Source organism: Poecilia latipinna, unplaced genomic scaffold (genome assembly GCF_001443285.1).
Source record: "Poecilia latipinna isolate Pla-1442-1.1 unplaced genomic scaffold, P_latipinna-1.0 Scaffold1330, whole genome shotgun sequence".
In the NCBI taxonomy this organism is placed as follows: Eukaryota; Metazoa; Chordata; class Actinopteri; order Cyprinodontiformes; family Poeciliidae; genus Poecilia; species Poecilia latipinna.
The window spans coordinates 43,974-59,126 of record NW_015113946.1 but is presented as its reverse complement, the minus strand read 5'-3'; the positions used below and the strand labels follow the sequence as shown (position 1 = coordinate 59,126).

Genomic DNA, 15,153 nt, shown 5'->3' with positions numbered 1-15,153 from the left:
TTTTTTTTTTTTTTTTTTTTTTTTTTGCCATGACTTGAACTAAAGTTGTTGGTCCGGCGACTCAGTAAGGCAACAGAAAAGGACCGGTACACGACAATCCACGTTTAAAGTGAGAATAGTAGAGACTGGAACACAAATCCTGCATGATTCTTTATGCACATATATAAAACTAATTAAAAGCATTGGCTGTGCGACAACTGCACCAAAAGACATTTCTGATCAGCAGTATTATGTGATATGGCTCCCCCCTCAGGGCGTCCTTCCGTCAGGGGACGACACAAGCACTCAAGGGGGAAAGAAAAAAGTTTCCTCTTCGGTCTTGGTGTGCAACGTTTTTAGCGTTCCTCCACGTTTTCAGAGTAACATAAAAAAAAATGATGCCTGTACAATCTGGCATCACAGCTCAAAGTGGAAATAAATTCAGCATGAAATAAGTATTTTCACACTAAATGCTCTTAAAGGATTAAAATAAAAATGAAAACAAGATTAAGTGAAACAAAACAATAATAATAGTAATATTAATAATAACAAGCAATAAGCTGCAAAGAATATAAACAATCTGCATGTTTTGCAGTATTGTTGTTTCATTTTGTTTTTGCTTAGGTTATTCTTGTTGATGTTTATTGTTTTTTTTTGGTTTATTTTTTTTCTTTTTAGAATGAACAATAATTGAAACGCCCCATGTTTTTTTCTCTTCTTTTTTTTTGTCATTGTCTTTTAGTTGATTTCCTCTTGTGTTTTTCTTCTCAGGCTTTTTGGACATTTAATACGAGCACAGAGCAACAATAAACTGCAAGCAATAAATAACATAAAAATAAAAATAACAGCTAAAACAAAGATGTTCAGACCTTTAATTCATGTCCTAATGGCCAATTCATTTCCCAGCAAGTCACAATAAAAACCAACAAGAGGGTGGAGCACTAACCAATAACATGTCTAAAACATTTAAAGTGCTTTTTTGGTTGTTTTTTTATTTACTTATTTGTTTGTTTGGTTGTTTATTTGTTTGTTAGTTAGCTAGTTTGTTTATTTATTTGTTTGTTAACTAGTTTGTTTATTTGTTAGTTAGCTAATTTGTTAGTTGTTTGTTAGTTAGCTAGTTTGTTTGTTTATTTGTTTGTTTGTTTCTTTATTTTTTGTTTGTTTCATGTGTATTTTTAAGCTTTTTGAACAATTAGACAAATGATGGAGGTAACAATAAACTTCCGACAACACATTAATATTTCCACACACGGAAAACAAATTTATTAAAACACTGAAGTTTAGAGCTCCTTTGATATTTTCTCGATCTCTTCCAGTTTCTGGAGGAGAATATCTGCGATTTCTATAGCCTCTTGCTTGTCTGCCTCCGTTTGAGCTCGAAGTTCTTGTTCCTTCTTCAGCTTCTGGTCCATCTCTTCAAACAACGCTTGGAACCGCCCGATCTTTTCCATCTCTGCCTGGACCATGAGTCGCTTCGCCTCTTGGAGCTGGAGGTCAGATTTGGGGCTCTCGCAACCGTCCGCCCTGATCACAGGCGAACGCTCCTTGGACGAGTTCTCAATTTCTTCCAGTTTCTTGAGGAGGATCTCGGCGATCTCCACTGCCTCCTCCTTCCCTGCCTTTGTGCGGGCCAATGCGTCTCGTACTCTGTTGATTTCCTGGTTGATTTCCTCGCAGAAGACACTGATGGACTTGACGTGGTCGCTGATCTCGGCTTCGGCCTGGAGCCTCAGCTTTCTCTCTTCTCGCAGCATGTCTTCCAACTGCTGGTTGCCGCCTTTAACTTTCTCCCGAGTGTGCTCTCCGCCCTCACCTGAGCACTCCATTGGCGGCTTCTCGATCTCTTCCAGTTTCAGGATGGCGATCTCTGCTATTTCCACAGCCTCCTGTGTGTCTGTCTCCGCTCGGGCCCTGAGGTCTCGCTCTCTATTAAGTTCTTGGTCCATCTCTTCGGACAGAACCCTCAAAGCTTGAAAATGCTTGTTGCTTTCCGTTTCCACCTGGGCCCTCAGCTCTCTTTCTTTTCCAAGCATTTTCCGAAGTTCCGCGACTTCGCGATCCACTGCAGGCCCTTTGGACATCTTCTCCAAACGTTTCAGTTTCTCCTGAAGCGCCCGTGCGTTTTCCACAGCTTCCTGTTTTTCATTCTCACCTTGCAGTCTGAGTTTTTTTTCCTCCTGCAACTCTTTCTGGACTTGCTCCAGCTTCAGTTCAGCCAGCTCCAGTTCGAACTTGTGGTTGGCGTCGAGGCGGCAAACGACATCTTCGTGTTTCTTCTTCAGGCTGCTCAGCTCCTGGTGGTGCTCCTGCATTAAGTGGCAACAGGCTGAAGCTTTTGGGTTCTTGGCTTCGGCCTGCTGAAGTTTGTCCTTCAGCTCCTGGATTTTCTGCTTCAAGACCTCGTTCTCCTGAGTCAGCACCTTGTTCCACTGTTGGAAGATGTTTGAAGGTTGACGAGCTCCAGTGCCTTCCATCGTCTTGAGCTTAGCAAGTTTTCGCTTGGTGCAAATGTTCTCTCTCGCAGTTCACTGGGAAAGTGACCTATTCTATAGCGAGCTTCTAGAACATGTTGCATCTATGACTTGCCACATGTGACTTGTCTAGAGCAGGTCACATGTTCTAGACATGTAACCTGTCCAGAACTTGAGACTTGTTCTAGAGCAAGTCACATGTTCTAAACATGTGACTTGCTCTAGAACTTGTGACTTATTCTAGACAACATGCCATGTCACCATGACGTCGACATGGCATGTTGATGTCATGTCGCCATGATGTCACCTGCCATGGCCTACATGTGACGTCATATCGGCGTGACGCCACATATGTCAACAGTTCCGGGTTCCAGATCCACCAAACTATGGAGATTTATGAACGAGAGTTTAAAGTTTAGTCACTTTCAGCAGACTGAACACAAGTAAGTGTTGAATAAAGGGATATCAGAAGGAAAATCCTTATGAGGAGAGACCCAATGCAGGTCATTAGAACCATTATGAACAGCTGCTGTTTTCATAACCCCATCGTTAAAATTAGACTATAAAATCAGGTTCTACTTATTTCTTTGTAGAGTTTTTTTTCCACAATGACAGCTCCCAAAAAATAACTTTTCCCATTTTATCTCCACACACCAAACCTTTTCATACATACGAACCTACAAGATACATGAAATAGAAGTAATATATGTATTTACAAATTATTTAACTGAGGGCAATTGGTTGCACTGGATTTTATTTAGTGCATCGGAGTGAATGAGGCTGAAAAAGAAATCACATACACAGCAGAGGCTTGTGTTTTGAATAATGGCGTAACATCTCGTTTACCATCTCGCTGGGCGAGTGTTAGTCATCTTGTGATCGGAAGGTTGTACGTTCGATTTCAGCTTCCTCCTGGGAAATGCACTTAATCCTACGTTGCCTACCTATCTGTGTATAAATGTGTGTGTGAACGGGTGAATGTGACTCTAGTGTAAAGTGCTTTGAGTGGTCAAAAATGATTAGAAAAGCGCTTTTTTTCTAGTCCATTTCCCTTAAAATCTGATCTAACACACAGAATCCCCTCTCTAAAAATCAGAACACCACTGTGGGTTTAATGCGAAAGGTTCTGCAAAAGTATCTTATCACAGATTTGAGAAGAGTTCAACTTGCGAAGAGAAGGGAAAAACCCGTACTAATAGAGTTTTTCTGTGGTCTCTGCTCCTTGTTTGTCCCCCCCCCCCCCCCCCCCCCTCAAAAAAAAAAATACAAAGACTTCTTATGCTTTGCTGAGCTTGGATTAACCGTTGTCATCTTCCATTTACAAAATAATTGACATCCACAAGGGCCACGAAGATGCTTCATCGGCCCAGGATGAAGCCAATCCGCACATAATGGCCAATAAAGCGGCTGATGAATGAACGGCACGGTTTAAAATTAAGCCCTGAATCATCTTTGAAGTTGACTCTTTGGAGATGCGGGAGAGACATTAGTTGCCGGGACAATATCCAGATCTCTGCTTCCCCACTCAACCCCCTGTTTTTTTTTCTCTCTCTCTTTTTTTCCCCTCCTAAAGACTGCTGTTTGGTGTGCAATTATATTTAACAATAGGCCAAAGCCAGTGGAGGATGCAACCCGTTTCCATGGAAATGATTATGATGGATTTGTGGATAGACAGAGCAGGTAATTGGAAAAAGATTGATGGGTGACAGAGTGAAAGAGTGAGGCAGAAAGAGATAGATAGAGAGAGGGAGGGATGAATTACCCGACGCAGCAGTGGGAGGAAAGAAAGTCCTATTACACCCCATCTTTGTAGGATTTACAATTATTAAATGATGCATCCTTTCTCATTCAGTCAACAGGCAATCATTCTTTCTTGCTCTTGTAGTCTCTCTCTCTCTGTCTCTCTCTCTCTCTCTCTTTTTTTTTTGCTATGTATTAGCCCTCTCTTTTCAACCATCATCCTGTTTTCTCCCTTTTCTCGCCCTACTCGCCCTACTCGCTATTTCTCCCCACTGACTCCAAAGAGAAAAGTGGGTCCATTGTGTAAAATTCCTCTCATTATCACTCGGCGCGGAGAAGTGCTGCAGAGGTCCGGAGACACCCCTGTGCCGAAGCTCTTCCGCAGACACATCAGCAGAAGTAGCGAACAGGGAACGTAAAAGACGCGGCGTCTCCGTAATGACATGTTTTCGCTTATTGCGGAGGAGCCTTGAGGTTGGAGAGGCTTTCTGACGAGCGGTAAGTCACCGAAGAGGAGGCGCCGATTAGAAATGATAGATAATAAGGTGGGGGAGAAATATACTGTCAGTCTGAGGAGGACGCAGAAATAGAAGTGCGCACTGTGCACAGGAAAGTTACCACGAATCGGTGTGCGTTTTCAACACGTCCAATGAAAGTTATCCGATTTATTTATCACTTTACAATTAATTTTCTAAAACCATGACAAAAATATTTGGAAGTTTGTGGTTACAACAAATGGGAAGAAGTATGAATGTTAGCAGGGCACGTGCAGATCAGTTTTTGCGGTCATGCTACGACTAACATCACACCTAACGTGATAGCTGAGATGTTAGCAGTAAAGTAGCTACTGCTAACATCTCAGCTATCACGTTAGCTATTTTACTGCGTTTTATTAGGGAGTTGGGGCAACTGGGCTGAAAAATGGCCACTCTTCGTTTGCAACCAAAATATTTTGGAGAAAAAAAATTGGGGAAAAAATTTTAAACATTTTTTTTATCTACTTTCAAGTGCAAATACGTTAGTACACTTGAATTAACGCCAAAGTAACTCACAACTTTTCAGCAAGATATAGGAGCTTGTTTTTAGTCAATAATTCCTTAATACTGATGAAAATGTGCTCCACTGGTAGATTATTTCACTTACATGGGGAAAATAGACTGCCAATGGAAATAGTGCTTTTTAAAATCAACATTAATATCTTCATATCTTGATAAAAAAATTACTTGTAAGTTAGTTTTGTTTTATTTCAAGTGTACTCAGATATTTGCACTTGAAGCTAGATCAAAAATATTTTGGTTTTGCAGTGTGTGTGTGTTCACATATCACCATTCTGTTGAGCCAGGCACCTAAACCCAACATTTTAAATGAAAGTGCGCACATTTAAAATTGTATCTGGGTGAATGTGGTTCCTTAGTGAAAATGCTTTGACTTGTCGGTATGACCAGAAAAGAGCTCATGCATAACTGGTAGGTTTAAGGAAAAGAAATGGATTTTGAGCATGTCTTATAAATAAAAACAAAAAATGTGTGTGTTACACATGTCCAGTCATCTTCACATACAATGTCATAGAACCTGGTCTGTTCGTAGTTACAGCATCAAATGGTTTGGGGAATTTCTCTTCTAGCTTTAAGTAGAGCCAGATTGTTTGTCTGCAAAGTAGCCGTAACTTTTATCAAGAGATAAGTACAATATAACTACTTATTTATAATCTTTTTTTTTTTTCCAGTGAGACGCTGCTTTTATCTAGAGAATTGCACCCAAGGTTTTATTGTTACAGTGAGAATAAAGATTCTATTTTAATTAAACAGAAACACGCTCAACACAAACGTTAGAAGGACGAGCATGTCAAAGAAATGCTGCTGTATTCTATGTAAATCAGGCAAAATGGTGTATAGGCTATTCAGCGATAAAGCATATAAATGAAGCAAAATCAAAAGTTAACACAAATTAAATACCATATTGCTCTATTACAGAAAAGAATGAGAAATGGACAGCATTATAAGCAGAGATCAACGCAAAGATGACTAACCAGAGTTGACTCGAAACACAAATGTCACTTAGAATAAAACAGAAAGAAAGCCAGGAGGGATGGAAGGTGGACGGGAAAGAGGAAGAGGACCGTAAGGAAGCTTATGAGATACACAAGGAAACAAAAATAAAGTTTTAAAGGAAGAAATCATCTTTCCGCGTAGCACTGAAAAGAAATCCGGGTTACCAAACGGCAAAAACATCAAAACTAATGAAAACGAATCTCCACTAATAATAATAATAATAATAGGATATAATGGTTCATCCACAGACCCAGCAGTAAGTTGTCTACATGCCATCCTCGCCCTGCGTCCGGTCCTCCAGTGACAGGAAAACAGAAGTGGGACTTCTGGCGAGAAACACACAGCTTCACCTCAACGTGAGACACTGAGGTGAAGACATTCGTTAGACAGAGCGTGTGCTGCTGGCCTTGACACCTACACACACACATGCAGACAAACACACACACACCTTTTGTCTGACTTACCAAGGCCCTGACAGCTCAGCGACATGCTATGCTTGCTATAGACACTTTCTCTTCTGTGTTTCATCACTTTGAGGCAGAGGGGTGAGTGGGGGGACAATGGAGCAAAAAATGTCAACCTCTTTATTTGTCCCTCGTTCTATTTTTCTTTCATTCTCCACAGTGACAACTGCGATCATTTCTATTTATTCCCCGACAATAGTTTTTTTGTCCACTGGAGCCACGCGGCGCTCAGATAAAAACGGCGACTTAAAAGGATGGGAGCAGGTGAGAGCGCTGTCTCCACGTTGCCACGTTTGATCACTAGCAAGAGCGCTATGAGCTTTAGAGTCAACCAGACTGGAGACGTCGCCGACAATGCAGAGGGCTGTTTTCAGCTCCAGAGGTATTTATTCTCCTTTTGCTCAAGCGAACCTCTTTGCATCTGGGTCCAAATCAGAGGACTTGATGTTGAATTAACGTGAACACCGCCAGCGGTTATCCTCACAGACTCTCTCTATGGATGAAAAAAGGCAGAATCTGACTTTACTTTTTTTTTTTTTTTTTTTTGCTGAGTAGGCAACACTTCATCTTCTCAGCTGTTTATAATGTAATCAATAGCTGTCAACTTCACCACCTGAGGTGGTTGTTGATGCAGACGTGAAAGCAGAAGCATCAAAGTGTGGAAAAGACAGTTGGATTTGTCGAGTGGCATTTCCACACACTGCAAAGACACAAAATCTTACCAAGTAATTTTGGTCCAGTTTCCAGTGCAGACATCTTACTACTCTAGAGATAAAAGAAAACTAACTTACATGTGACTTTTGAGCAGGAAATGTGAACTTTAAAAAATTAACAGTTTTTCCCATGTTATAAGTGAAACAATGTGTCTTTTTCACCAATAGTAAGGAATTATTGACTTAAAGCAAGCTCCTGCTTAAAACTTAGTTGTAAGTTAGTTTTGAAGGGACTATGTTAAGTGGAAGATCTTGTGCAGGTTTATGCAGTAATATACTAATATATAATGTATATAATAATCTTACACCTCCTGAAAGCTCTTTGGTCTTGCCAGTGGTGATGGATAGGAGTGGGTGATGTTGACTTATTTAAGTGCAACATCTTGTGGTTCTATTGTGATAATAATAAAAAAGACATCATTTATATATATTTTATATTTTTAGGAAACTGTATGACTGTGACAGCATGGCACAAATACTGTTCTTGAAAAACATTCGAGAAAGGCCTTTTCAAGACATAACTTGCTTGAAAAAAGGATTTGCATCATTGAGCTGCACACAGCAACTGGATTTAATCCTACTTTCAAATTAATTGACATTAATTGACTATACATGCTCTTCTGCAACAGGGGAGAAAATAGCAAAAGTAACACTGCTGATTATACTGTTTTTTTTTTTTACTTCACTGTAAATATTTGAAATTGATCATGACAACTGTAAACCAAAAATCTTCTCACGATACAAAATCTTTCCCGATAACTGAAATACGACGCGATAAATGCCCACCAGTAGTGGTGGAGACGTTTGAACGGAAGAACCCAACACCGCAAGAGAAGCAACGAACTCAACGCTTTACAAAGGGACGACGTTCTGGGAATTACAAATCAGTTCTTTTTGCGCGTCTCTTAAGTGTTTCATCAGGGAGATTGCAGATGTGTATCCAAACGCAGCAATCTGCACTGCCTCTATTTTATGTCCTGAAGTGAGAATGTGCGCTATGAAGATTCGCCTCCACCATCGCCGTGAACTTTCCTCTGATTTCTGACGTTAACTCTCTACTGCCCTCCAGTGGAAATGACGCCAAACAGCCGACTTAACAAATACCTCGAGAGCATGAGGGGCAGTGAGGCTGTACTCATTTCTCAACAACTCTTTATGGGTACATAACGGCAGGGTGTCAGATTATTTCACACATTATAACCTTTATTTACTACTCTTTTTTTTTGTTCTTGCTTTTGTACAGAATACCAAACTTTTCATCTTATTAAAGTTTTCTTTTGCTCTCCCCTGTCAGGCCAGGAACGGCAGGTCTCGCTTTCACCTCGCAGTTTTAGAAATTGAGTTACTGCTGAAAGCCCGCTTTAATCTGGTTCCCTAAGTGGATGCAAATGCAGCTAGTGCAGTCCCAGGGGTCGGATTGGATCGGAGCGGATCGGAGCGGAGCACTTCGTCCGCCTGACACCGAGATGACGATTGGGGCCGAAGCGTCAACATTCGGGTATACAGTCCAGATGGCGTGTGCGCGGTTTGTGTGTGTCTCTGTCATCGCGTTTGGCTGAAAATGTGCAATCTCTCAACCAGAGAGGAACTTCTGAGCCCGATGTTTGATCCTGAAAACACTTCCTCTCCAAATAGCACACGCAGAGCACGCACCGAGACATTCAGCTGATGAGATGTTTTCTGAAAGGCTCCTCCTCCAGTGGAGGTGGCACAAGCCTTTTAGCAGCTACTTATGACCCTCCATCCCCTACAATACACACTCGCTCACAAGCTCCAGGCAACTGGCCCGCTCCCTCCCTCGCCTCTTTTATTCAAAAGCTTGATTTCCTTTCATCAAATCTGTCTCTTCTCCACCTTTCCACTCAGCTGGATGCCTCTTTGTCTCAAATCCTTATCCCTCCTTCTCTCCCAGGCTCCTTTTCCAGCTCTGCTCATCTTTGTCTGGTCCCCATTATTCTCTCTCCTCCTTTTTCTTGTTCCACCGCTTTCGCCACACACTGTCTCGCTTTTATTTGCCTCTTTTTCTCAATGTCCTTGGTCTTCCCCTCGCTCTTTCTCTCTCTCCATCTCCATTCTCTGCCGTCTTTACGGCTTTCCTCTCTGCTCGCTCTCTTCTCTTAAGTGACCTCTCACCCTCTGTTTTCTCCTAGCTGTCCTCTCTCTCTCCCTCTCCCCATCTCTCTTTTCGCAGCTCTTTCTCCTTTACTTCTTTAGCATTAGGTCTTTGTGAAGGCCCAGCTCCTGGTGGGACGTCTACCAGGAGAAAGGCCTGGAAAACAAACTGGGGGATGTAGGAGGTTGGGGAGCCACATGAAAGGATTGTAACGAAGAAGAGATTGCCGAATAGGTTTGCAAAAACGGACATGCACATGCAAGGGATGAGAAAAATTAAAGCAGATTTTGATTGACTTTATGCTTTTTTTTGCTCCACAGCGGAGCTGTTGTTTGAAAACTTTGGGTTTTACTTGTAGGGTGACGTAGGGGACGGGGACAGGGAACGTGACAGAACTTAAAACAACAGCATTTTTACAATTTGTAAAAATGTTTATGGCTACCACCAGAATCGAGCCAAACATAGATGGACGAGGACAGAGCTCATGTTGCTACAACACATTGTGAAGAAGAATGAACTCAATTCAGAGATTCAACACCCAAAACAGAGCAGATGAAGGACGCTCGAGGTCAACAAAGTTTATTTTAAGAAATACAGTAAGGAGAGATTTACAGTTTACCCAGTTCGAATCATCAAACTGTCAGGGATAGCAAGGATATAAGCTGCATTAATATTTTGGAGAGAAGTTTTTTCTGTACTCTTCTTTGTCTTTTCCAATAAAATTGGTGTGTAAACTTTATCGCTATCGATTAGCAGCACAATCATCGTGTCTCCAGTGCATTGTTGTTACCAAGTGTATCAATCAACCTGTAGGAAGACTGCATGCAATCCAAACTCTTTTTCTGACAGAAATATTACGTTTGTAGTCCTTTTGTTTAAAGAGTCTTGGGTAGAAATTGGTAAAAAAGATAGATCTGTCTTAAAATTGAGAAATAGAGAATGTGTTGTTGTGGCTAAGAGTTGAAAGCCAAAGTCTTCTCTGTTTTTCTGTCTGCTTCCAACTCCCCCTCGCTTTCCCCGGTCTTTTTTCTGCCCATTTTGTTCTCTGCATGGGCTCATTGCATCCTGATTGGAGTGTGTATCTGTGTGTGTGTGTGGATGATTTGAACAGTGCCCGCATGTGAGTGTCTGTCAGGACATTATTTCACACCCCATCGCCGTGTGGCCTCATCAGCCACCATTTCAGCCAAATGGCTTGTGTGAGCTGAAGACGCTGCATGTGCGGCAGTTGTTAGTGTGGCCGTGTCCCTGTGTGCGGGCGTGTGTGTGTGTGTGTCTGTCTGGCTTGTTTTGCATGCCTGCGGGTGTTGTTTCTGGTCGTCTTATTTGCATGATCAAGCAAAATGTGTGTGTATTGATTGAACTGCCAATAAACAGTTCAGCGACAGAGGATAAATTCGGCAGATTAGCACCGAAGGACTGAAATTGACAGGGTTGAAAGATTTTTTTTCTTTCCCCCCCAACAATGTGATGTGACTCCAGTTATAGACACAAAACGTCTGCCTTATGGCCAGATTTATAAGTAGAACAAAAGAATTAAATGTTCTTCTTTCAGAGCCTGATTTTTTTTTTCCCAGGACAAGTAACACCAAGAAAAAAAAAAAAAAAAAAAACAGTCATTGCTTTAAGCACCTGCATGCAGATGCACAGTTAGTTTGCTAATGCGGTGGAGAATCTGTCAAACTAGGTTCCTTCAGAATAGACTGTTGAATCTTGGGGTGTTTTCATACCTGATAGTACGGTCGAACCTATACTCGGTTCGACTGGGGACCAGAAATGCAACATTTGTTACTGTTTCAGCTTATTGAAAAACCCTGTTCACTCCCTTGCCTGTGGTGGCGCTGCAACAAGAACTACTGAAGGAAAACGACATGAAAATCTCAGAAGAAGACAAAATACAAACAAAAATGGAGTAGCGTCACATTTTAGCGGGCCGTAGTATTTTTCTTTTGTTTTTGGCGAAAGACCACGAACCATTTCTCCTGCTAGCGCTGGACTTATTTGTTTTGTTTTGGTTTTATTTACCCAGAATGCCCTGCGTGAAAGTTTACTTCCTGCTTTTGGAGCAGTTTTCCAGCCTGCTTGCATCCACGTTTGCTTATGCTGGAGTTTGTGTCAGCTGAACGGAGACCTAGATTGTTAGGCGAACCTGAGTTCACGTTATTGATCTGCACCAGAGTTCGCTTGCGCGTTCACTTGTCCCCAAACGAAACCGGACTTTCTCGGCAAACAAACTGGAGTTCGATTAAAGTGGACTAAATAGTGCTGGTGTGAATGCGCCCCTAATCTAGAATAAACTAATTTTTCTATGTCCACTCTGCCATTTGGAGAAGTTTCTTTGTAGAAAAACCTTTTTCTGTAGTTACATCTCTAAGTCTTTCCTAGTGTCTCTACCATCCTTAAACAGCTGGAGACGTTGCCAAACATAAAATATTTTTTATTGATCTTACATAATATTCTAGCTTTCCGAGACACTGAATTCTAGGTTTTCATCATCCGTCAGCAACTATATTATTTTACAAATGGACCTTTTGCTGCAAGGCAGGCAGATCGTCCACCTATACACAACAAGTGATTCGTGTGAATATTGAGAATTCATAGCCGCATCATCGGTTTTCATTTATTCCTTTATTCGTGTGTAACTACAAACTTCACACTTTTTTTTACACAATAAAATAAATACAACAAATATAAATGTACAACTTTTTCTTTGCACTAATTATGTGCATATGTGTGTGTGTGTGTGTTTGTGCCTGTGTGTGTTAGAATAATTATAATGATTTAAAGCTTCATCTCAATGCTATTCCAAATATAAAATGGCACGAAAACTGCAACGTGTCAGCTCACATTGATTCTTCCAGCCAGAGAATTGATTCCCTCAACACTTGCTCGTCTCAGTCAAACGTGTTCAGCACCACGCCGTTGCATTTCCTGACCTCCGTTCACATCATTGAATTATGTTTATGGGGAAATGACACCTCATCCCTTCTGGCTGACGCGATATGAATTAGATTTGAACACAGCTTTCTTTCTTACTTTTTTTTCTGCCCCCGTTGGTCGGATTGTCTTTGAAAGGATTGTCTCGATTCGTCCAAGAGGTGTCACGCTGTAATATCATAGTGGTTGGAAAAAGTATTTATATTCCTTGGAGTTTTTTATTTATTTTTTTTTTTCACTTTTTTATGTGGTCGCATTAAACCTAGTAGTGAATAATTGTGAAGTGGAAGGAAAATTGCAATGTTAAACAAGTTTCCAGAGTGAAATATGGTGGAGGTTGCATCATGCTATGGGGATGTGCTGTATTATTTTTATTTTTATTTTTTTTGCAATAAGAGTTGATTAGAACATTAATAGAACTAAATACTGGAAGAAAACCGGCTTAAAGCTAAAACAAAACCCTGTGGATGATTTTACGGCTTGACAGGGAGCACCGGCGCCCCGCTGTGCCAGCCTAAAAGGACGTGACCTCCAGGGCCTGTCAGCCATGATAGCTCTGCAGGATTCAGTCTTAATTAGTTCTGGGTGAAAGTTGCCTACCGCAGGCGCTCTGGAACTTACTGGCCGTCCTCCTGCCTCTGGGATTTCTAGCACAGAGGGGGAATCTGTCACCTGAGAGGCCTCCAGTGTTAGCTGTGAAGGAGGCTCCATCGCTTTGGATTCCTCTCACTGTTTCGCTGTCCATCCCACGCTGCCCTTTCGTGAGGTCAGATATGAGCTCCTCCTGTGCTGGCCGGGAGTTCAACGAAAGGAGAACGCCGTTTTAGGCCGAACCACAAAAACTCTACTACACCGTTCAGAGAATAGACAGAGCTTTATTTTCTTCGAGAGTGCACTGCACTGCAAAAACGCAAAGTCTTACCAAGTATTTTTGGTCCGGTTTCCAGTGCAAATATCTTGATACACTAGAAATGAGAGAAAACTAACTTACATGTGACTTTCCAGCTGGACATATAAGCTTGTTTTAAGTCAGTAATTCCTTAATATTGATGAAAAAAACACTAGTTCCTTTAGCAGATTATTTCACAAATAGCAAGACATTTTCCCCAAGTTATAAGTGAAATAATCTGCCAATGGAACTAGGATTTTTTTTTCATCAATATTAAGGACTTATTGACTTAAAACAAGCTCCCTGTATCTTTCTTAAAAGTTTCGTCTCATTTCAAGTGCACTAAGATATTTGCACTAGAAACTGGACCAAAAGAACTTGGCGCAGTTTAGCGCTTTTGCAGTGTTGAGCTTCCTCTTTTGCAAAAATGTTCTTTCAAAACTCCACTACAGCCCAAATCTCTAAAAAATAAACAAACACATTACTTGAAAAGATCGGGGCGCATATTTCCAGTTTAAAGCACCACTCGTTCTCCACTGGGCTCCTCCATCTTCCACATTACTTTACATCCACAAGCAGGGTAGGCGACACAGAAATCCCATCCGTCTTCACGCTCAGCCGTCTACGGTGTTTACAGCTCGACGTGCTTGTTTGGCGTTTGCCCACATTTGGACTATATTAAGTGCTTTTGTTGGACGTATGAGTATGAAATGAAGTGTGAAATAAGCCTCTCTGTCTCTGCAGTGCCGCAGTGGGAGGTCCTTCCCTTCAACTTGTTACACGCGTTTACCGTCCGTTCCTCCGCGCATCCTCCCACGCTGAAACCGAAGCCTCCATTTGATAGGGACCTAAAGTGTGTAATGTATCTCACTCGTGTGTAGGCTAAGTACAGACTTGAGGCTTTTAAAGGGGAATGTAAATGTTTTTTTTTTTTCTTTAAATGTAGTCTGTTTGAGGGCACTACATCATCCTTTATACAACTTTCCCTTTACAGTTGCGTTCAGGTGTGCGGCTCAAGATGAAAATACAGAAAGAAAAGTGAAAGAGAGCGAACAAAGAATTCAGCCAAGAATTGCCAGAGTGATTGCCAGAGTGGCAATGTTGCATATTAGCACTGACTTTGAGCATTAATGCATAAAATAACCCAGGACATCAGCACTGATGGTAAAGTATCCAGTTCAATAGGTTTTAAGGTAGCTTGGAGACCTATCAAACCAGCGCCCCGCCCAGGGATTTAAGAGATAGAATAGAAATATTCTTTATTTTCCACAGCAGGAAAATTCAGTAAAAGTAACAGTGAGAGATTGAAGAAGAAGTTGTGAGAGGAAAAGAAAAGATAAAACCCACAAATTTCAGAGAAAATTTTGATTTATTTTTTTCCAGAAAGTATACCAGTCAAAGTTCTGACAAAACTTTCCCATCCTTCAAATAGCAGTTTCCAGTGTTTTTTAAAATGGCAAACTCTGTGCTTGAATTTGGGTTGTTGACAGCGTATCTCTGAAACACAAGGCTGATTCACATGGCTACTTAACATCGCTACCTCCACCCCAACTCCTGTGCCTGTAACGGGCAGAGGGGGGGGGGCCTCAATTTGTCCATTTTTGAGCAAGAAAATGTGTCAAAAATGGATATTTCATCCCACATTATGTAAAAACCATTGTTCAAAGATAAAATCAAACAGAAAACATGTGGCAAACTAACAGTTCTACAAAGACAAGACCATAAGAAATGACCCATCCACCAGAACCACCGACCCTTCTCCGTCTGCTTACTTCCACAAATCTCACCTTCCA

At 41.3% G+C, this 15,153-nt stretch overlaps 1 protein-coding gene across 1 annotated transcript; it reads right to left on the bottom strand.

Annotated features, from left to right (window-relative positions):
• Positions 1 to 1,216: 1,216 nt before the first annotated feature.
• On the bottom strand, positions 1,217 to 2,578 carry LOC106961738 (myosin heavy chain, muscle-like). The gene has a single exon (XM_015055673.1). It carries the CDS (start codon positions 2,454 to 2,456, stop codon positions 1,263 to 1,265), a length of 1,194 nt encoding a protein of 397 aa, XP_014911159.1. The 5' UTR covers positions 2,457 to 2,578; the 3' UTR covers positions 1,217 to 1,262.
• Between the last annotated feature and the right edge of the window lie 12,575 nt (positions 2,579 to 15,153).

Excerpts from the sequence above, each read along its gene's own strand:
- LOC106961738 (XM_015055673.1), bottom strand. The coding sequence starts at position 2,456 with ATGGAAGGCACTGGAGCTCGTCAACCTTCAAACATCTTCCAACAGTGG.